Source organism: Pteropus medius, unplaced genomic scaffold, assembly GCF_902729225.1.
Source record: "Pteropus medius unplaced genomic scaffold, Ma_sr-lr_union100, whole genome shotgun sequence".
NCBI lineage: Eukaryota > Metazoa > Chordata > Mammalia > Chiroptera > Pteropodidae > Pteropus > Pteropus medius.
The window spans coordinates 17397710-17421371 of record NW_024346667.1 but is presented as its reverse complement, the minus strand read 5'-3'; the positions used below and the strand labels follow the sequence as shown (position 1 = coordinate 17421371).

General features: G+C 36.8%; 1 protein-coding gene across 2 annotated transcripts in view; it reads left to right on the top strand.

The window, feature by feature from the left end:
• Nucleotides 1–23662, top strand: part of PALLD (palladin, cytoskeletal associated protein) — a 316986-nt gene that overhangs the window by 118099 nt on the left and 175225 nt on the right. For both annotated transcript variants that reach the window (XM_039876334.1, XM_039876333.1), the window contains exons 3-7: nucleotides 4352–4418; nucleotides 5635–5740; nucleotides 8179–8253; nucleotides 12236–12377; nucleotides 12915–12934. In XM_039876334.1, the coding sequence (XP_039732268.1) occupies nucleotides 4411–4418; nucleotides 5635–5740; nucleotides 8179–8253; nucleotides 12236–12377; nucleotides 12915–12934 (351 nt within the window). In that variant the 5' untranslated portion in view covers nucleotides 4352–4410. The remainder of the gene's footprint in view (nucleotides 1–4351; nucleotides 4419–5634; nucleotides 5741–8178; nucleotides 8254–12235; nucleotides 12378–12914; nucleotides 12935–23662) is intronic.

Here is a 23662-nt window from a genome sequence, read left to right as displayed (position 1 = left end):
TTTCATTACTATTGCAAAAACACATTTTCATTTCTAAAAATCTATAACATACAGGTAAAAAGAAAATATAAAAATTATGTGTAACTCTAATTCCCTGTGTCAGTCACTCTTAATATTTTTATCTTTCCTGTCTTTTCCTTATGTGTATGTATTTTACTCTGTATACCCTTTCATACCTTTTTTTTTTAAAACATAACTTATTTTTTTTAAATTGTTGAGGAACCAAGAAGTTAAGTAGTTTGCACAATCATATAACTAGAAAGCAGTGGTGACAAGATTTGCACTCATGTTTTTTGAACTTGTTGAATGATAATTATTATGCTGGTAATTAAAACAACTGAGAAAAAAGGGAGAAAAATGAGTAATACAAATGGAGGGCAGAGTGTATTTAGTCCTTAAATTTTGAAAGGTAAAATGTGCAAAAAGATGAACTCCATGACTAGATTCATTAAAGTCACTGGGGCTATATATATATATATATATATATATATATATATATATATATATATATATATATATATATATATATATATATATTCTCTTTACTACACACACACACACACACACACACACACATATACAAACATGTATACACATAATTTTTTAATGGTTGATATTTGCTTTCAAGAAGACTTCCTATTTCCTAAATTTTAAGCTATATGATTTACATCTAATCTGCTTTCACTCAGAAATTAAAGCTTTTTTTAATCAAGGAAAGTAGAGTGAAAAAATAATAATAATTAAAACTGATTTCATGAGTGTATGGGAAATGGGCATTTCGATATATTTCTACTTTACATACCTTTTTGTTGAAATGTTAAAAAATGGAAGTAATAAATATCTCCATTAAGATTATCCAGTGGAATGATAAAATTATGGTAAACCCACACAAATAAATTTGAAGCAGCCACTGAAAATTATAAAGTCCTTGTTTGTTTATTTATTGAAATAGGCATTTCCCAATGTATTATGTAGGGAAGGGGCAATAATGGAATAATATTACAGTTTTGTTGTCTTTAAAATATATTAGTTATATATATACATGGGGATATACTCCAAAGTATCTGGGTGGTGGTATGCCAAATGATTTTTTTCCTTTAGTTTTTGCTATCGTACATTTGGTGGGTCTTTTCCTACAAGTACGTTTTAACAATGTTTTGACTTTTTAAAGTCAAAACAGGAGGCTCATTTTTATGATACTTCCACATGCATGCCATCACTGCAGTGGAGTGAAGATCATTGGCATTTGATTACTTCACTCTGTTGGGAGGCAGTATAGAAATAGCATTTAGGCAGGTAAATATTTGATGAGCAGATATAGTAATTGCAGGGGCTGGAACGTATGTCTCTTTCAGGTGGGCACCTACATAAAACACTGAAAGTGATGTTTTAATAAATACAGAGAAAAATGTGAATCTGAGACCTGAGTGTTGTTTCCTGACCAGCAGGTGCAAAGCAGGTGACTAAAGGGAGGAGGCGGAAGAGAAGGAGGGAAGGGTCGCCCGGAGGGGAGGGGAGGGAACTTGCTGGCACAGATGGGGAGATTTGATCTGATGCTGTCTGCAAGAGCTGCTGACACCTGAGACAGAAGGTGACATTGAGATTTCACAAGGGATTTGACAGGTATGTGAAACTGGTGAACATATTCAGGGGACAGAACCTTTTTCATCCCTGACCTTTTTTTCCTTTAAAATCAGCTGGAAAAAAAGGTAGCAAAAAAGAATGAAAAGGAGAATGGCTTTCTAAATAGAGATAATCAGAGTTTAGTTTTGTTTTGTTTTGTTTTTAATGAATTAAATGTTTGGAATCAGATGAAAATACCTCTTTCTCTCCCCATTGTCTGGCCACTTTGAGAGCCACCTTGCCATCCCTCTCCTCCTCCTCAACACTCTCATGATTCTTGGAAAATAGATCTCTCTCAGGTTATCATGACTTTCTGATAACCGAGTCTGCTGGTATTTCTGTTTCCACTGTTCAGCTTCCCCCACCTCCTCATCGTGGTTAAAAGTTTCTCCTTGTCTGTCACCTAATTTAGATGGTTCACTGTTTATTTTGCTCTGTTTTTTCCCCCCTACTCCCTCAGTTCATCCTGCACAGTTAATTTTCCACACCACTACTCTCAGTGCCTAAAGCCCAAACACTTTGGCCGTGGTATTCCAGGTTCTACCTTGTGTTTCTAGACTTACCTCCCATCAGCGTTTCCCCCAGCATGCTGCTCTGCTGTCGTTGCACGGTCCACTCCCTGTCCCCAAACAAGCTTTGCCGTTCTCTAGTTCCATCCATTCATTCTGGTGAGAAGTTCAGGCCCTCCACGAGCAAGGCCTGAAACTAAGCCCTGGAGGAATACAGATATGCACCGCACGTGAAAGTCATATGGTATGGGGAAAGTCATGGCGCATGAGTTCAAAAAACACAAGTGCAGATCCCGTCACCACTGCTTTGTAGTTACGTGACCTTATGCAAATTACTTAACCTTTTGGTTCCTCACATTTTTTTCACCTGTAATTGGATATAACGCTCCTGTGAGTGAAGTTCATTATTATAATAATTAAATGCTATAAACTGCCTAGCAGACTGTCAGGCAAATAGTAAGTACTCAAAAATTGGTAGTTCCCTTTCTTAACACCACTTGAGTTCTCAAAGAACTTATAATTTTCTAGCAGATGCGATATCGTAAGTGATGTGAGTAGTATAAACAAGAACACTGGGAGTTCGGAGAAGACAGAGCCCAGAAAAGTGACTGGGCTGATCTCAAAAGATAGACTATCAAAAAAAGACGGGTAGGAGTTTCCTGCCAGAGTGAATAATATAACTAAAGGTCCCATCATGAGAAAAGATCCAGAAGGGAAAGCCCTTACCGACTTTGGATCTTTATTTGCAGTCTCCATCTTGGTGGAGCCTTCCTTACCGTCTTACTGAAAATTGTATCCCGCTGCATTCCCATTGCTCCCAGCACTGTGTTTTTCCATGTCACTCACCACCATATCATGTATTCATTTACCTCATCTGTTGTCTGTGTTCTCAAAAGAATGTAATCTCCGCAGAGGTAGAGGTGTGTGTGTGTGTGCTTCACTGCTGTGTTCCCATTACCCAGTGGAGTATACGCCAGGGAGTATGTTTAACGCTCTGGATTAGGGTTATGGGATGTAGAAGTGCAGGAGGTTCTAGAAGACAGGAAAGTTAATCTGCCATGGGTTGAAGACAAATTTGATAGAAGATAAGACTCTATTGTGGTAGTCCAGGACCTAGGTGAAGAAAGCCTGCACTAGGTGGTAGTTATAGAACTAAATAGGAAGGGACAGCGAACATTCCAGCAGAGTTACTTAAACATGACTGTCAACATCAATAAAAGGTTGGAAAAACACAGTATAGTCACGGAAAGGAACACTAGGCAGCCATCCAAGAGAATTAAGTATACATGTATATTCTAAATATATTGATAGGCAAAAATAACTAATTGAAAAGAGTATATATAGTGTGATTCCATTTGTATAAATATGTACATAAGTATGTGTATGTTGATACATTAAATTTACCTGAAAAATGCATACCAGACTGTTAACATATGCCGAATGGCATCAGGAAAGGTATCCACTGATCTTTGCTATTCTATCACACAATTCTGTGCTATTTGGTTACTTTTCTGTAAGCAAGTATTTTAAATTAGAGCATTTTAAATAGATAATTTAATTACCACAAGTTAACTATGCCTCATAAAAGAAATATCAAGAATATACTCCTAATCATCACAGTTATCTTAAATGTCATCTAAAATCTCTTGTCACAAAATATGTGAGCATTAAAATGTAAGTGTAATTTGCTTGTTAACTAAAAATCTGACCCTTAATTCAAAAACCGTAATGAGGCAAATGAATGTGGGAGGCGTGATCCAAAATCAGAGACTCTTATTCAAGAATGAAGCCACCCACTATCATGTTCTAGTTTATCAAAAAGTCAGAAAGCATTTCCTAATCAATGAGTAATGAAGACATTAAAAAGCCACACCATGTAATCTCCTAGGAAGAGTTCAAAGTTTAAAACCATGGATGTTTTATACATACACATTTATTTCATAGTTTATAAGTCATTTAAGCATATGGTTGTGATGACTAAAGTGATAAAAATGAAACTAATAATAAATCTGGCATTAAAAACATGTTGCTTTGAAGAAAGTTTTTCATGGTAGTTCTTTTTTTAATATGATTTTCTGAAGATACACTCCAAGTAAAAATGATCTGAACCATTCTCTATTTCAGGAAAAGACTTTACATGTTATTGTTTAAAGATGAGCATTACTCTTTGATGTAATTATAGATTCTACTTACATTTTTATTATTTTTAACTCTCTCAGGTGCCAGTTCAACAGATTCTGACAGTGAAAATTTAGCTTTCAAATCAAAACCTGGAGCTATGCCACAGTAAGTACCTATGATTCCATCAGTTATATAGCAAAGAATGTCAGAATTGTTGGGATACGAAGACATGCATGTTGTGCTTTGAAGGAAGATGTCGACCATTGTCAATCAAAGATCAAATACTTGAACTTGGAACACAGTTTTTAACTTATGAGTTTGAACTTTGAAGTCTGCATTTCTCATCGCTTTGCCACTCTCTAACCATATTCACTGTTAATTTCAAAGACAACTGACTGGTTATAAATGTGTAAAACATTTGTATAAATATTCATCACATTGAGAGAAAATTTGTTAAATCACTACTAAAATGTAAATGAGGATCAATTTATTTATACAAATTGGAAAAATATCTCATTAAGCCAGAAATGAGTTTCTATTTGGATAAAGTCTATTTCCAATTAGATCTGGTCTTGAAAATTTATCAAAACTTTTTCCTACAAGAACATGGATTATTAGTAAAATATTAATTTCTTAATATTTTGCCAAAATCAAATAAAATCTGCCAGAATTTGGTAGAAAACCATGAATTTTGAGTCTGTGTCACTAAGTTCCTTTGATCTGCCAGTATATACATAACAGTTATATCCATTCAGCATCAATTAATCACCAAGTATTAATGCTGAAGGGACCTTGATAAAATCATATATGTACTCTGCCACCTCTCGTTTCAGATAAGGATGTCGTTTAGCGAAGTTGCGTGACTTCATGAGTACACAGCCAGCGATTAAACGAAACTAGGCCTCGAAACCAACTCCCCTTAACCTTTCTTTACACTTCACTAACTTTTATGAACTAAGAAAAGACAAAAATTCTAAGACACTCTCAACTTAACAAAATTAGAAGCCAGAACAAAGAACAGCTGCTACACTTAAAATAGACAACCAAAACTTTGAATTAAATATAGGGTCCTAACCCTAAAGATTTCAAATATCTGCTTACTGCTAAAGAGTGGATTTTTTCTAAGCATTTTCTTTTCTCTTAGAATTTTCAAATTCACTACTTTAGGTTCTCTGATAATAACTGAGTTATATACAGCTACTTTTGTCCATGCGTTTATTTTGCTAATATCTATTAGGTCCTTTCTATGCATTTCTGAAGCACTTACAGTGAAGTGGATTAAGTACACACACCAAAACTGGGCTAATCGGTGGAAATGTTTTAAAGAATAATTCCTGTTTTAAAAAAATTGCCGCTGAACACTTGCCTCCCTATTTTCCAGAGCTCAAAAGAAAACAACTTCAGTTTCCCTGACAATAGGATCATCGTCTCCAAAGACAGGTGTGACAACAGCTGTGATTCAGCCATTATCTGTCCCTGTTCAACAAGTAAGTGTGCCTTGGACCAGTGCCCACGAGGAGTCGAACTGATTAGCAAACTTCTTGGTTTAAAGAATATAGTTTTGATTTTAAAAAGTCTAAAGAATATATCTTTAATTTTAACTAGTTAACACCCTTGAAATTGTTTCTGAGTGAAAACACAACTGGGAGAAAAGAAAATGATAGGTAAAGTCCTCCTTTTAATCCATTAAAAGTAACCTTTAATCGAAGCCACACCACCGATTAGTCATCATGTGCTTTTCCATTGGGAACTTCCCTTTCTAACATCCAACAGTCTGACAGGATGGTATCTGATTTAGCTATGAGGATTTGATGATTCTTCTACATTTGTGCTATCTTCCATTTAGCCACATTTATTAGTTATTTAAACAAATGGGAAGACAAGAGAAGTTCACATACCAACAAAAGTTTTCTCATCCTTTAAGCGCTAAGCAGGTAATAAGAAAAAAAATTCAATTTTTTTTTTTTACTTCACCATGCATTTTTATATTGCTTTTGTTTCATTGTAAGACTGCTTTATCCAAGAAAGTACCATGCGAACTACTGGAAACAAATAGTAATGATTTTACTTTGCAGACACAAGCAATGTGAAATTTATTTTTAAGTAAAAATTATTATCTAAATGTCTCTAACTCAGATATGTTACTTTGCCTTTCTGCTATGGTGAGTATTTTTAATTACAACACTCACAAACTTTCCCCCAATACTTTTGAATTGTAAACCCATTCTTAACTCATAAGGGTGGTAAGTACGTTTTGTGAGCATCACCATTCCCTGTATCTGTTGAGCATTCATAGGTATTTTAGTAATTATAATGTGTACCATATACTTCGTGGTATTTGGAATATGCAAACTGTAGAGAAGACACCTGAGTTCATAAACAAGAAAAGAACCAACCAGTTAAGTTATTTGCAAATGTCATATATCGTAGATATTTCCTTTAAGCTCTTAAGCTAGAATGGAATTTATCGAATTTTTCTGGTTCATTTTGTGTTTAATATTTAATTACTGATAAGCATTGAATGAATGCCGAGCACTGTGCTTGGCATTTCATGGCAGAAAAAAAAATATACATGTTACCAGCTTCTTTTTCAAAGAGTTTATAAACTATGCATGGGAAACAGGAAATATACACACAAAACAGTTCTTGAATCTGATAAAATATTAAGGTGTAACACAGAAGCCTAAAAGCATCTAAATATATAAGTCCCATAATGTAAATAATACATTTTAAAATGGTTTAAATTTTTACAGAAATACTTAATGGAAGGTAATATATCCCACTTGTATAGTTGGGAAAATAAAGTGCTCAGAGAAACAACATTGCTTTATTATAGGCAAGGTGACATAAAGGTTAACGCCCCGATCATACTGCCTCAGTTTGAATCCCAGCTCTATCAATAACTAAGGGACCTTGAGCAAGTGATATACCTCTCCATGCCTAGTTTCTTCATCTGTAAGATGAAGATAATACCATCTATCTCACAGGATTCTCATGAGGATTCAGTGAGTTAATCTCCATATGATACTTAGAACAGTTTCTGGTACAGACTAAATACTATAGGAGCGTTCACATATTCTTTGGACATAAGACAGTGAAAAGTGAGACTTGGACCTCCTGAATAACAAGCCTATAAAAAAAAAAAGTCTTACAAGGTTAATGAATAAGGCCCATTACCATCCTAGCATCTCTACAACTCTGCCAACATTTTTTGATGAAGTCCTGTGGCATAGTTAGACAAGTAATATAAGATCACCATTATCTTAGGTTAAAAAACTAGTAATTGCTCATATAGAAGTGAATAAATCTGGAGTGTTCGAAAATAAATCTTCGTACACAAAGAAATATTTTCCATTTACTACTCTGAAATCCTTATATTTTTCCAGACATGAGTGCCATTCAGTAAATGTTTCAACACCTTTGTTTTTTGCACATCAGGAAAAAAATTTATTCCTTTTTTCTTCATTGCCTATAATTCCTATATCAAAAAAGAGTACATGTTAAAGATAAGATACCTAGATGTTTGATAATTTACCCTCCACTATCAGTAACTTGTGCTTTTTATTCAACAAATCCAGACTGTGTTTAAAAAAACAAAACAATGTCTGTGAGAGCTTTTAAAAAGACTCCTGTGGAAATCCCACACACAGAAATCCATTTGGTAATAGTATTTAAAAGCTCACGGATCCCTAAGGAACCAGGAACTTCTACCTTGAATATCCTTTTGAATAGAGAAGAGTAACAGATGTGAAATGAGGAAGCAGACAATGTCTATGCTGTAAGAGTAGATCAGCAAAATGATATATGGAGATCCTTTCATTCACTCATTCATGTGGAGCAATCTTAATAATGAAAGGTTTCTTTAGCCCATCTTTTCAGCAATTTATATATTTAGAATTTGATCCATGTGTCTCTGCTTTTTCAGGTTCACAGTCCAACCTCGTATCTGTGCAGACCTGATGGAACCACTTCTGCCTACTTTCCTCCTGTTTTTACAAAGGTCTGACATCTGCAAGTCTCATTCTCTGTTTGCTTTCATGCATAAATTCCATTCACATGTGGTTTCGTGTAGTAGCCTTTAAAAATTAAAACAGATCAGTAGACTGGTGATCACAGTTACCTTTGGGACTAAGTAGATATTCATCGAATGATTACTGTGCAAGTATAATCTTATGAAGGTTCTGAAAAGTATGAGCGTGGCCAGTGACCTGATAGAGCTCAAAATAAGGTACGAAAGCCAAGGTAGTTAGGGGGAAAAAGACAAAATTCTACATAGGGTATTGCTTGGAACTGGTAAGTTTTATAAAAATTAAAAAAAAAATAAAATAATTTTCCATTTGTTCTAAGTTGGTGTTTTATACTGCCAGGTTGAATGAAATCCATTTCGTTGGTCAGCTGCTAAATTCAGAAATGGTTCCATTTGGCATTTCTTCTCCCACTCCTTTTTTGGAGAAAATTATAAAACTTGATTTATCTGTGACTTTTTAAATGTCTTTCAGTAAAGATATATAATGCCTATGGACTGGTAGACTGTAAAGAAGTCATGACTCTTAGTTGAATTTAATGCAAATCTAGGTAAAATTCCAACGGGTTCCTTGTTTTCATTTTTTTGGTATTGAACTTGGTAATTTGATTCTAAAAGTTTAGTGGAACAAAAAATGGCTAAGAACAGCTGGGGCACTCCTGAAGAAAAATAGAATGGTTTTAGGGAAAGGATGGGATTTGTCCTCTGAGATAAAGATTTTCTAAAGGTATAGTATGAGGATAGTATGGAGCTGACACAAGGCTAGAAATTGACAAGTAACCAGAATAGAGCCCACAAACCACTGGGTAAAGAATGATATTTTTAGCAGAAGTGAAATATATTAAATTAGACTCCTACCTCACACTTTTCAACAAAAATTAATTCCAAGTAAACTAAAGACAAACAGGACAAACAAATCTATAAAACATCTGTGAGGCAAATGAGTAGAGCATCTTAATTATGTAGAGAACGATTCTTTTTCTCCTAAGCCAGCCTGTACTCAGCTTTATTAAAGATCTTTCCATAAACAACATTTACTATAAGACACAAGCAACTAATGACAGTAGTTGGCAATAACTTTGAAAGTCCCATCCTGGATAAACTACTAAGGAATCATGTAAAAAGCCAACCAAAACCAATGTCACTGTAATGACCAGTGAAGTCGTCCTTTGATGCTAGAACGGAAAACGTTTGCAGAGGGGTGGACACTTCCCATTTATATGTAGTTTAAGGAATTTTCACAAGCATCTTCTCAAGACCATCACCAGAAAGTCTGTGCTACCTGATTGCCCAGGACACAGGTGATTTGGGGGGTACCAGGGCCCAACATACCTCTTGGTTTAAGCAAATAAAGCCCATGCTGGAGGCATCAGGGGAAGAAAAGAGGATGTAAGATTTTTCTTTCCCTCCCCACAGGGCTTCACTACGGTGGCCTGGTATGTGGAAATGTTACAGGATTCCTCCTGAGCACCAGGAGAAATCCTCAAGCACTAGACACGAAACCGTGGTTCGTCCACCGCAGTCCAGCTCCTAAGATGTAGGCATTCTGTTAGTGGTGTTTCCTTCTTCCCTGAAAGAACACCATGCAGCATTCTGTGTAGCTTAGTAAAAAGAAATGTAAAACAAAATTCTACATTATTAAGGTTGATTTTTAAAAAAAAAAAAAAAACTCACACTGTTTAGTGGTGAAAGCCCAGCACCTCCACTGCCCGTGTCCGGACTATGGCATGTCGGTTTTCTGCAGGGTTGTTTCCTTCCTTGCTTGCATCTGCTCTTCCTTTCCTTTCCTCTTTTTCCCTTTGGGCAGTTCCTATCCCCATTTTGCAGGGTTCTTTGTGGACCTGGGCTTTGTTTACTGGAGGGGCAGTTTTAGGAAATAAATCTGCCGATCTCCGTAACTCAAAGCCTTTGCTTTGTCTGCCTTAGCATCTTCTTTGGCCTTTCTCTTGGGTATAATGATTGACAATGGATGGCAGGTAGGCTTTGCCAGTTCAAGGGGTAATTCCATCTATTTTCTGGTACTGCTCTGGGAAAGATTTTCAGGTTTCACAGCTGGTCAGAGCCACAGCCAGTGCCTCTACCTTCCAGCTTAGCAGGGGCAGCAGAACTAGTGTGGTCCGTGGGGCTGGGAGTAGTAGGGACGCACAAGGCCGAGAGAGCAGCTAGGTCCATGTCGCATTTCTTCCCAAGTAGTTAGACCCCTCCAAGGAATCACAATATTATTTGGACTTGATGTATGTCAGGAGATGCCCTTATATGGACCCTAAAATACCCAGGGGTTCCAAATCCTACCCTAAATGGATGATCCAGATTGCCGAGTGTGGCCTCTGAAGGTTGCCTCTCTGTGCCCTTCAAGACTCCTCTTTATGTTCCTGCAAGTTCTCCCAGTGGCTAACTATGTTTAGCTGTGACTTTTGCCAAGGTAAAGTTTGCTACAGAAAGAGCCAAATTATAATCCTGGAATAATATGGAGTTTTTACTGCTTAAAGTCCTCGGCATCTACCCGTTTCCTGCCTTGCTGACTTTCTAATGTTTGAACAAAACGCATAACTCTAGGAATAAATCAGAGTCTCTTTGGTGCCTGTAAGCTCAAACATGAAAAATATTTGTGTACCGCTTGTAATCTACCATGAATGGCTTCCTGGACAAGCCTGGAGGTGTTTAATAATTAATCCACACAGGCTGGGTTCCTGAGTGACACTTTTTCTGGTATGATCTACTAAATTAGCCCTTTCTGGACCCAATCAGAAACTAAAAGTCAATTTAAAACCAGAAGTTTTCTACATTTAAAGATAAGGAGAAATAATGCAAACGGAAGTAGTTAATAATCTTAACATTTTCACTTGAAGAAATTCTTAACCACCAAAATTCTTATCAAATGCCTTCTCAGACTTCACATTAGATTTTTAAGGTTCTTTTGCCATCACCATCAACCTTTAGAATTTCCACAGAGCACCAAAGACCACAGGATTTGTTTTTCCCAGCACAACACTGTTGTCTTTTCAGAGAATTTAAAACAACTAAAAAACCCCCACACACTTCCTAATGTGAATTTGTTTGCTTTTGATCTATTCATACGTGAATTACTTTATTATAATTTAAAGAGTTCTGCATACCCTATTATCAGATCTAATATTCTATAGTCAAAAGTTCAAATAGTCAAAAAGTTTAAGGAGGCTTCGTGGCTAAGTAATCGTGGAGGAGGAAAGTAGAGAGGGGACATATATAAGAGAACTATTAATCTTTTGATATTTAATAACAAATGTAAAAGTTGTACCTCTTTGCATCTATGAAGTCAAATTAATTTCTGATCTGTTGGATTGTAAAAATTTATTGGTTTGGAGTTGGAGCGGATGGAGGAGCATAAGGGGTAACAGGGAGGAGGAAATGAAGGCCAAGAAGAGAGAAGTGCTGCATGTTTTATTTTACGCAGAACCTCAAAATGAGAAAATATCAAACCCTTTATCTTCATAAACCTGACACAGGGAAGTAGTTGGGCAGAAGTGGATGTGAGGGGAATACATGAAAAGGCTGGAGCGTGTGAAAACAAGTGTGTATGTCTTTTTTTCTTCCTATCTGGTTTTCATAGGAATCTACATTCGTACAGTGTGTATTTGTTTTAAGAAGTTTGCATTCCAACAGCTTACTCTTAAACATAGATAAAGAAAGGTAACAGTTGTTACTGTAAAATCGCATAACTATGAAAGAATCAATAAATTAACAGCCCCGTAATTTCTACAGGCCCAGTGGTAAACCTGACTAATTTCATTACACGGAGATTATGAAATGCTGACAGTCAGTGGATTTAAAGGTGTTTATCTGTACCTGAGTTAGTGGTAATTCTTTTATGATACAAGTTTTGCATTTTTCCTCTAAAATTTGAAAGTCCTATTCTTTGCTGCGAAATTGTGTAAGAACACACAGAAGTCTGATGGTCAGTATTGTCCTTGAATTTCAGGAACTGCAAAACATTGCAGCATCAGAGGGCCAGGTGGTGGTTCTGGAGTGCCGGGTACGAGGGGCACCCCCTTTGCAGGTCAAGTGGTTCCGACAAGGGAGTGAAATCCAGGATTCTCCCGACTTCAGAATTCTACAGAAAAGTAAGGAGAGGTGCCCATTTTCTCAAATCTAACCATTGTCTTCTCTCAAGTGTCAGAAAAACCAGGAAGGGTTGAGTCATTCAAATGAATTGCTTTCTGTTTTCAAAGAGAGGTGAGAGGAGATAATCTGCAATTGACAAGGGTTTAAGTAAGTTAAAGCTGGGGTGCTCCCTTGTGGAGCCCTTTGAAACTCTCATGAAAGTTATATGTTCTTTCTTTAGGAAAAAAAAGCATATACGCATTTGAAATGAAAGTTGGGCAAATGATTTTAGGAGGGCCATGAGCCTCCTGTAAGGCTTTCTATGAACTGCAGTTATTAAATAACTTTCTAGTGTAAGCCATTACTGGAATTTGTTTCTGTATTCATAACAACATAAATTGGTCTACTGTCACGTTTTGTCTGTGGTATTCTGGAGTTTACCTATAACCTTTCTGCAGACATGTCCTAGACAAGGTAATGGGAAAAGATAAGTAAGTTTATTAATGGAACTCCATTCTAATACTGTTTTTTACTTTTTTTTCTCATATGGCAAACAGAACCTAGATCTACAGCTGAACTTGCGGATTTTTTTTTTTCTTTTTTTTTGGGTGGGGGTGCTGGTGGGGCAATGTATCTTTTGGATTTCAATAGTTCTTTGTTTCAGTTTCAAAGCCATAAGCAGAACAGTGTTTTTGTAGTTCCCTGGAAATGTGAAACCTCCTTAAAGACAATATCTTCTTTATCATGGGGTCTGTACACTGCATTTTATATCAACTTCTTTATTAGTAAAACATTAAGTTCCATTCAGACAAGAAGGTCAAGTTCAGTGACTTAAGGCTTTTTAAAATATAGTCTTTTATACTCAAAGCAAACTAAGCTAATGATGAAAAAACATCCTTCTAAAATTCCAGTCAAAAAGAGCAATCTATTGCATACTTTTACTGACCAAAACCCACTAACAACTAGACTCCTCAGTGTAGAAATGTGCCTCACATGAGAGCAGCCCAGAAACATAAGCAACGTTGACCACAAGGCATTTCTCATTTATGTGCCCTACACCATAAAATTTTATTCTTCTTCAAGCATGAAGAAAGTCATCCTGCCCTAGGATCTTGCTCAATTTCCAGGTCGTGTGACCTCACCAGAGTGTTATGTTATTCAGAAGCATCAGGTCTGACTATTCTGCCTCAGACTCTTTGTATGTTTATGACACACATAGACTGAAGTGATGTTTGTAAAGGAAACACAATTTTCTGTTTGTGCATCATTGTGCATCCTCCTTGGGACCACTGTTTGTATTTTTCCTATCAGCAAAGTCACTAGTTTCACTTCTTGCCATAGGGCAGACAAACAGATGCACGCTTCTGCTTCAGTATCAAGCAGATCCTGCTATGTGTCCTTTTGGAGCCATGACCTTGCTCTGTCCCTTCTTTGAAGCGTGAAGGTTCTCAGTGGACTCTTTCAGGTCAGATTACTGCAGTCAGTCCTGAACCTCTCACATCTGAGTTTGGGTCAAAAACAGAGTGTGAGCCTATGAAGACCCAGCGTTTAAGGGATGCTGTGTAGCCTCCTTAGGGAACAGCTGGAATTGATCTACTGCCTTCTTGTCATGAGTTACAACTAGAGCATGTCGCCCACTTGAAGTGTCAGTCACCACATCAAATACAGTAATCACTTTCCAAACCATGGAAATACAGAACTTCACATTTTGTCTGTGATATGTCTTTGTATAACATTGCATAATGCCAGTTCCCTGATATATGGAACTTCTGAGACTCAACCTACTGCATATGCTAATATGGAAATCCTTTAGGGAGTTAGGGCATATCTTTTGCATTTGCTGTTTTAGATACAGAGAAAGACAGAGGGAGGGAGGTGGGCGGGACCAAATATCTTTTATCTGCAAGACAGTTTATGTGAACAAATACATGGAGCAATTTATGTCTTCTGATGCTTTATGTACTAATAAAACTAAAACATTGAGCCCAAAATTCTAAAAGCATTAGTATTGGAATGAATTATGACTGCTTTTGATGTTGCAGTTTTGGATTCTGAGTGAATTCAACAGCTCTTTTTTTTTTTTTTTTTTTTAAATCATGTCATTATCCGTTGTTCTCACCTACAGAGGTGATGATGATTCATGAAATGTCTCCCATGATCTATGTTGGAAAATCATAAACTAACGATCCAAAAATTCAAAACACTGGTTAGAATCTATAGTCTAGTTTTTGAGTATGTGATGTATGAAAGTTGAAAACAATATACCAACTAATAAGGAATAAATTTGAGTGAGGAGGGAGAATCGAAGCCCCTTCCCTCACACCACAGATACTCCTGTTTCAGTTTGCTCTTTTGCTTCTAGAATATAGTTTTGATCATAAATTATTTACCAAAATTAGTCTTCAGCAACTTCGCAAAATAATATAACTTTTAGGACTTACTTAAATGCCTTTTGGTTTAACGTGGCAAAATCACGATAAAAGATATGGAAGACCTTCCTTTAAACCACGTATCCTAGCAAAGTATAAAAAAGTTTCTCCTCTTCATGTCCATCAAATTTTCTTATTGTTCCCTCCTTTTGTTACATCTGAAAGCACTTAAAGAGACTCCTCCATTCCAACCATAGTAGTAACATTTGCTGAAAACAATCATTTTTTGGTAGAGAAATATTTTAAGCAAAGCTGTCAATACAGTAACACACACACACACACACACACACACACACACACTCCTCTCTCTCTCTCTCTCTCTCTTCTCTCTCTCTCTCTCTCTCTCTAGTCAGCTATTAAAAACAAAACAACTAGTTTTCCCTGACCTTTGATAATTTCTCCACAATTATATTTAGCACAACACTATTAGAATTGCTCCTTTCACTCTCGTAGTGGAGCATTAAAATGCTCTGTTTCAGGAAACCTACATTTGGCATGTATCATTAAATCCACGATCATAATTTTAAACAAAAAAAAACTTTGCACACTTGAATGACTGTTCAAGTGACTACTTATGTGAGTTATGAGTAAGAACTTCAGAGTAAGCAAATGCTAAAACATTTGTATTTAAACAATGTTTTGGCATGTCTGACAAAACTAGGTATGACTATGAGTCTTTTACTAGTAGGCAAATGTTTTCCTTACATTAACCTTGAAGGTGACCATTGACGTTGTAAGGGGAAAAAACAAAGTGTATATTGAACTGTTTACTTTCATTAAATGACCTGATTGACTATTATATCCAGTAGACCACTGAACTGTTCAGCCATATAAAATGTATGTAGGAAATGGCTTTCCTGATAGTTGTTTTTAGCCACTGTTATGTGGAAAGGAGAAAAACAGACATGACTATAATTCATCTGAGGCAAGAGATAAATTTTATAGGACTAGGTCAATGACATTTTCCAAATGCTCAAACATAAATAGCCTTTGAAATTCAGGAACATATTTAAGCATTTGGATTTTATTACCCACCCTCCCTTTCCTCTGTCACATTCACTCTCGCTCTCTCCTTGCCGGCTGCCTCTCAGTCTCAGTGTCTGTCTGTCTGTCTGTCTGTCTCCCTCCCTCCCCCACACCCCGCCTTCTCCCCTTTTCCCCTCCCCCTCCCTCTCTTTCTTTCTACATTTCTCTTCCTCATTTTTAAATCCTTTTTCTCTTCACTTTCCTTCCCTTTCTTATTAATGGGTAAGATGTTTTAAAGCTCTAGAAATAAAATTGAAATTCATTAGTACCTAGATACACCCCCATTAGGGATTAGACAGTTAAGGATCTAGCATATTCCTTCCCAATGGATTTGTGCAACTGAAACAGGTTTTTCTTGTCACTACCATATTGCATCTGTCTAATAAGTTTTACAGTCCCTTCCCTGTCTAGACAGAAGTCAGCTTGCATCACAATTTTTTTCAGACTGTTTTATGAATTAATAGCTAGTCAGCTTACTTAAGACCAACATTCATTTGTCATATTACCTGCTCAGGCCTTCTCCTTTACATTATGACTTTTCACTGATTGGATCCTTGAAAGACTAGTCTGGGGGGTTGGGCAACAGGCACAGAAGACTTCATTGGACAGCTGTTAATACTCAGGCCCTTACTCAGCTGTCTGAAAACAGCCACAAACTATATTGAGTTACTTTTATAGCATTGCCTAAATGGCATGCAAAATTGAAAATACAAAAAGGTATCTTGCTGCTTTGGGAATTATACATATAAAAGTATGGTGCCTCCTACTTTCAGTATGAATCTCTGCTAACCAGTGCCACCCATCAACCTAGACCTCCTGTGGTCGAGTCCATCCTTTGATTCTATGATTCCAAGTGGGAAGCAAATTATACTTTGTTAAATCTACTGAGGTGCTGAGTTGCAGGAGGACAGTGGTGAGGATGTTCATTGAGATCCCAGTAGATTGTACATAGTTAAAAACTCAATGCAGGTCTGGGTTAAGATTGTGGGTTAAACAAAAATGGGCTACATAAAACCTGTGATTCTCAAACTGTGACAGGGTGCCTTGGGGAGTTATACCAATCTGACAGAGGTGCTGTAATGTCTGAAATTTCGGCCGTGAACACATAATACTCGACATCTGATAGACAAAACTACTAGTTCAGAGTTTCATCATCAGATCACTTCACACTCTTTTCTATGACATCATATATTTGTGAACTCAGTTTTCAATGAATGTGTGATAAAAAGCAATTACCACATGAAAATCAGTGTGGAACATGAAATGAAGCTGGCTGTGTCCAGTCTGATTCCAGGAAGGGCTATGCAGAGCCCAACGGATGCATGCATCCATTAGTAATAATTGTGATTATTTGGGAATAAAATAATAATACTTTTAAGTTAAATGTACTTTTTTCAGACAGTAACTAACTTGCTAAGACCTAAATACTTAAGTTCTTTGGAAATAACTACTTAACAAATGAAGCTGTTAAGTATATCTTTTGCTTTGGAGCACCATAAAAATTACTGAGATGCTTAGCATTCCATGAACCAAGAAAGTTTGGTTTAATCTCTGGGGAGAGAAGGGAAAGGCCCACTTGAGTGTGCACCAAAAAGGGACTGAAGGACCCTTAGAATTCTAAATGCTGAATACTCCTACTGCCAGCCATCTTCCTGCACACCCTTCTAGGATGATGGCATGTGAACTTTCCTCTCTTGGCAGAGACTGAAGTCTTTTCCCAGCAATCTGAACTCTTCCCGCCCCCACCACCAAAAAAAAAAAAAAAAAAAAGCTGTACCTAATAGTATGAAGTTTCTCCAACAAAGAGGCCATCTGGATCAACTAATGGTTAGGCTATAAGTGACACGCTGTCTCTCACATTCAGAGCTTCTAATCAGCTCGCACCCATCTCAGTCCAGAAGAGATGAAAGACATCCGAAGAAACCTCTGTTGTAGATAATGTAAAAGAAAACAAGCAACTCTCTGAAAAGCAACTTGGAAAAAACAGAGAAGAGAAGATAATGCGAAAACAAAGCAACACTCTCTTCAGAGAGACAGGAAAATCAGTGCATCCAAGAAGTAAAAATCAAAAGCTATAGGAAGGGAGGAGGAGGGGAGTAACATTTGGAATGCAAAAACTTCTTGGAATGAGAAAGTTGGTAGCAGAAATGGAAGTTGAGGAAATGTCCCACAGAATAAGCCAGAAAGATCAAGAGAAGCAATAGAAGAGAAAAGAAAAGAAAGTTAGAGACACTAGAGGACCTGCCAGGTAGACTACATGTGCATAATTAGGACTCCAGGAGGAGAGAACAAAGAAGGGGGAAAGAGTATCAATAACAATTTTTCCCACATTCCCCATACTGAAGGATTTCAGTTTCCAGATTGAAGGGACTCACTGAGTGCAGGTGAAAATAAATCCACAGCAGTGTGCATTGTTGTGAAATTCAGAAGATCTAGGACAAGGAGATAATTCTGCCATACTCCAGGGAGAAACATCCAGTCACGTACAAACAAGATCAGAATGACTCAGGACTTCTCAGCAGTCATACTAGGCACAAGGAGACAATGAAGCAAAACCTTCAACATTCTCGAGTAAAATTACCTCCAAATAAGAAATCTATACCCAGTCAGCCCTTTTATTCAGTATGAAGATGTAGCCAGGATTTTTCAGATTGCAAGGTCTGAGAGATTTTCCCCCACAACCTTTTATGTAAGATGTGCTCCACCACAGCAAAAAAATTCATCCAGAAAGAGCAAGATGTGGCGTACAACGTACCAGAAGCAGGAGATCAAATACAAACGAGAGGCAAAGGGAACCTCCAGGAAGGTAACAGCTCTGTGTCAGGAATGGGGAACAAGTCCAATTGTAGCAGTGTAACTCAAGAGACAGACACATGGAGGCTTTCATCACTAAGAGCTCATGCCACTGCTCCATCTTTTTCCTTCATGACAGAATGGGTGGGTAGGAAGCCTTACCCAATTTCTTACCTCTACGTGGCCTGTCTTGCTTTCTCCTCTACGTACTGCTTCCAGATCAACTAAGAACACTCATTTCACCCCGCCAGTGGAAGTGTTCTCATTGGATCTGGTGCTGAGATCTGAAAGTTAGCCATGTTGAACTTAAAAACAAAGTTTGGAGACACCAACTCTACCAACTGTTTCCACTGGCCGTCCAGCTCTGCCAGGTTTTCCTCTGAGCTGAGACTTATGTTTCCCAGGACTCACTCATGACCTTGCTCACTGGTTACCTCTGTGGGGGCTTCTGTAAACTCTCAGGGAAGTTGAAGTCACTTTATGCCCCCCGGTAGTTACTGGGAGCTTTTTCCTAACAGAGACAAGTTTGCCTTTTCTTCACACAACAAGATTTGGGCTTGTTGCTCAATTTTTTAAAAACTAAAGAACACAGTTTTGAAGGATACATATGTGGTAAATACATAAGGAAAATCAAAGGAATGGTTATCTCAGAAGGAGGAGGAAGAAGATTTGATTAGGCATACAGGGCATTTCTAAAGTATCAGTAGGATTTTACTTCTTAGACTTAATGGTCTAAGAAGTACACAGGGCTTCATTTCATGGTTATTCCTTAAACTGTACATTTTAAATATACTCTATATATGATAATAGCTCATAATTTTTAAAAATCTTTTATGAAAATTTATACAAGTCTTATATTTAATCTCATCTTGCTGATTTTAGCCAAGAGTTCTTTGTTACCAGTTGCATTAGCCAGACCATGTGATTTAGAAGGTAAAAGCTGGATTTCTTTTTAGTTAGACTGGACATGCCTCCCCCACTCCCCAGAAAAAACTGTGAAGGAAGGCATTTATGAAAATATCCCTTTATTACCCAATATTGTTGTTTTTGCTACCTCATTTTTAAATAAGTTTCTGCAAATAAAATAGTTTTATTTGTATTTAACCAAGTGTTTAGTCAAAGAACAATGAAATTCAGGGTTAACTTCTTGGCGATATCGATGTGATTAAATATTTTTTAGGTAATTACAAAAAAACAGTTTATCACCATCAAAAATAGTTTCCAATTTAGTAACTTATTATATGCCCACAAATAAAAATCTTTCACTTAGGAAAATTGAATTAAAATGGATCATAATATCATTAATAATTAAAATTTTTTCCATTCACACCAGAGACAGTTTTTTGGTACAAATAAATAAACCTCTGACTCCTTTTGACATAAGCAGTCATTTCCTGGTTTCCATTCCTCACCAAAATGTATTTTACAGATGTGTTAAAGGTCTTTGTTTAAGTAAGATGCTCCCAGATGAAAATTCAATATTACAACCTGGCTCATCTCATTTCCTCATGGCTTTCTTCATATTCGTAATGTCAGAACCATATAAGCTATGATGCTCCTTTCTCTCAACGAAATCTGAGCCTTTTGTCATTTTTGGAAGACATTTTCCAAAAGGAGAACAACTGAGCAACCATTAGCACATTGGACTAAAATTTTATCTGGTAAAAAAATCACTGAGACATAGCAATGTGTAAAGATTACAAGAAGAACATCCCAGTGCTTTTTAATTTTTTCTTATTTTGTCTGTAAGTTTGTAACCTTCTCTAGGTGTTCATACTTGTATATTCCATATATTATGCAATAAAAGTATTCCTGAAAATTCATATGAAGTGAATTTTGATCAGTCACATTTGAAACATACAAGGAAGCTTGTAGAAAAATCAGTCTTATTGAGAATTTCTTTAGAAAATATTCTTTTTGTAAAGCAGATGTTTACTGTTTTTCCAATTTAAATTTCATCTATACATTTATTCAAAAATGTCTATGAGGACCTTTCTGTCTGAAAGATGCTGAGAGTACAGCCATGAACAAAACAAACTATGAACTAGGAACTATGAACTATGACACAAGAAATTATTTCATTACAGTTGTGATAGATGTCTCCAAGGGAAGTTTGCCATCCTAAAAATCACATAGGTGGTAGATCTGACCAGGTCTAACCAAAATGGATTCTCTGAGAAAGTAATGGTTAGGTGGAAATGTGAGGCTGAGTAGGAGAGGCTAAGTCCTTTGGGACAAGGGCTTAGAGACTTGAAGGAATGTGGCTTCTCCAGAAGCCACCCAAGAGCTCTTGAGTCCAGAGCTCAGCACGAAAGAAGGTGAGAGGCACAAAAGGAATGGGCCTGGTCATTTAGGACTTTATGGTCACATTAAAGGCTTTTAATTTATCCTCAAGTCATGGATGAGTGGCCGGGGGGGGTGGGTGGAGTGATAAAATTTCATTTTCAAAAGGGCCCTCTGGATTAGAAGGGGCACCTATGTATACGAGCTCAGTTTTTTCTTAAAATGACATAACTAAAAAAAAATTGTAGATGACTTAAGAAGGAATTCTAAAAATTATCAAGATCATCACTCCAAAACCCCTGTATATCATCTCTGCTAAATAAGATTTTCTTCTGTTTTTAAGTGTAGGTTTCAAGACACAGAATTCCGTCTGTATTTACAGTTAAAGCCTTCTCAGGCATGGAATGGGCAGTAGGCATTTTTCTAAGTCTCCAGAAACTCAGCCTTTGGGGGTGTAAATAGACCAAGGCTGAGAGAGAACCTCTCCTGAGGGTACCAGGCCCTGGGAAGATGGTGCAGAGCTGGAGGCAGTGGCCGCCTGGGCAGGAGGCACAGAGGTGCTGCTGAGAGCTGAGAAAACGGCTCCGAGCAGCCTCTGCTAAGAGGAAACAAAGATGACGGACCTCTGGACCTCTGCACCTCTGCCTGAAACCCACCTTTCAGAGGGCAGATAGTATGTGAGGTACCCCCGCCAAAAATCTCATATGATTGGGCTGTTCATTTCTTCTAATATCTGTATGTCCACTTTCCAATGTTCTTTTGATGTCTTATGTCTTATACCAATATGTCTTGTGTCTTAAAGGGTGCATAGCCATCTCCTTGTACAGGTGAATTTCTAGTGAATTATTTGGATAGTATGAGTAGTTAAAATTTTCAGGTTCAGGAAACTTCCTGCTTCCCATCTTAAAGCTTTTATTACCTCATTTTACATTGGATTTCTTGTGTCCTGACTAGGAAAAAAATAATGAACTGTATAAAAAAAGAGCATGCTGTGGGAGGCAGGATGCCTACTTTGGCATTTTTAACTTTGAGGGTAATTAGCTAAGACCTTGAGAGAATAACTTTGGACCTCACCTGAAGAAATGAGGGATCTGGGCTAGTTGATTTCTAAAATCGCTTACAATGCTAATCTAAGTTTTATTCACCCTTCTCTGGTTAAGTAAACTTCTTAACTCATTCTGTAAACCCTACGTACTCAATTTAAAAATTCCCAATTTCTCGTACCTTTCCAGATACATCTCATTTTCCAAAAAGATTAATCTTGTGTAAAGCTCCAATGTGAATTATTTCAAGTTTTTGTCTTTCATTGGAAAGCCAAGTACTGTGTACAATCAAGAAACAGATTATCTCATGCTCTCTCTGTTACTCTCTTGTTTTCCTTCTATTCAGTGACCTTTTAATCAAATAATGTGTATTTTAAATGTATTAGTGGCTGTCAAACCTTTACCTGAAGACGCTTTCCTTTTTTAAAAATTTATTGAGGTTACATTGGTTAATAACATTATATAGATTTCAGGTGTACAACAATATCATTTGATGTCTCCATATTCTATTGCATGTTTACCATGCAGTAGATTCCTTCTGGTACCATAGATTTGACCCCCTTTACCCAACTCTCCCTCTTCCCCTCTGCTAACCACCAATCCATTGTCTGTACCTATGAGTTTATTGTTTGTTATTTTGTTATTTTTTTGTTTTATGTTCCACATATGAGGGAAATCATACAGTTTTTTTATCCTTTTCTGTCTGATTTATTTCACTTAGCCTAATACCCTCAAAATCCATGTGTGTTGTCACAAATGGCAATATGTCTTTTTTTTTATGGCTGATCAGTATTCTGTTGTGTATATGTACCACGTCTGCTTTATCCATTTATCCGTCAGTGTATACTTAGAATGTTTCCATGTTTGGCTATTGTGAATAATGCTGCGATGAACATGGGAGTGCAGAAATCTTTACAAATTAGTGTTTTCGTATATTTTGAAAAACTCTTTTCATAATATGCCAAATACCTCTACTAAGGATTCATTGATATTTATTGAGCCAGAGATGATGCTAGGTCCTATAGGGCATGTTTTTAAACTGCTGATCATGACCTGTAAAAGTGGATAGTAACCATCATTATTTTAAAATAAAGTAGAATACAAAATAGTAGAGTACATGTCACATAATAAGTTTAGCGTTTTGCAGATTTTCTCTGGGGACTCTGGTTTCCCCTCACATCTTAAAGATGTGCACATGTGGTGAATTGGCATATCTACACTGTCCCAGTCTGAGTGTGTGTGTGTGTGTGTGTGAGTGACCCTGCCGTGGAAGAGTGTCCTGTCGGGGGAGGGGAGGTTCCCAACTGGTGCCCCAGCTGTTAGGAGAGGCTCTGGTTACCTGAACTGGAATAAGTGAGTTGGAAAGTAATAATCTTACTTGTTTTTATTTATCTTAAATGTATGTATAGTTCACATTTATTTCAGTGTTTAATATTAGAAGTGTTTTAGATCTTTATTTAGAATCTTGGTGATGTTTTTGTGACCAGAAATGTGCCTATAGGAACTTAACTCTTATTCATATCAGCCTGCAGTAAAATAGGTTTCACTATACATTGTTTTGCCTAAAATCGCAGTTTCCAAGAACCTATATGTGATAAGTGAAGACTTACTGTATATCACTTTTCTTAACATTACCAACATAATCATCTTTATTTTACTGGTACAATATAAAGTTATTCAATTTAAAAAAGTTATTACACTCTAGATCTACCTTCTTTTTAATGGTAGCAG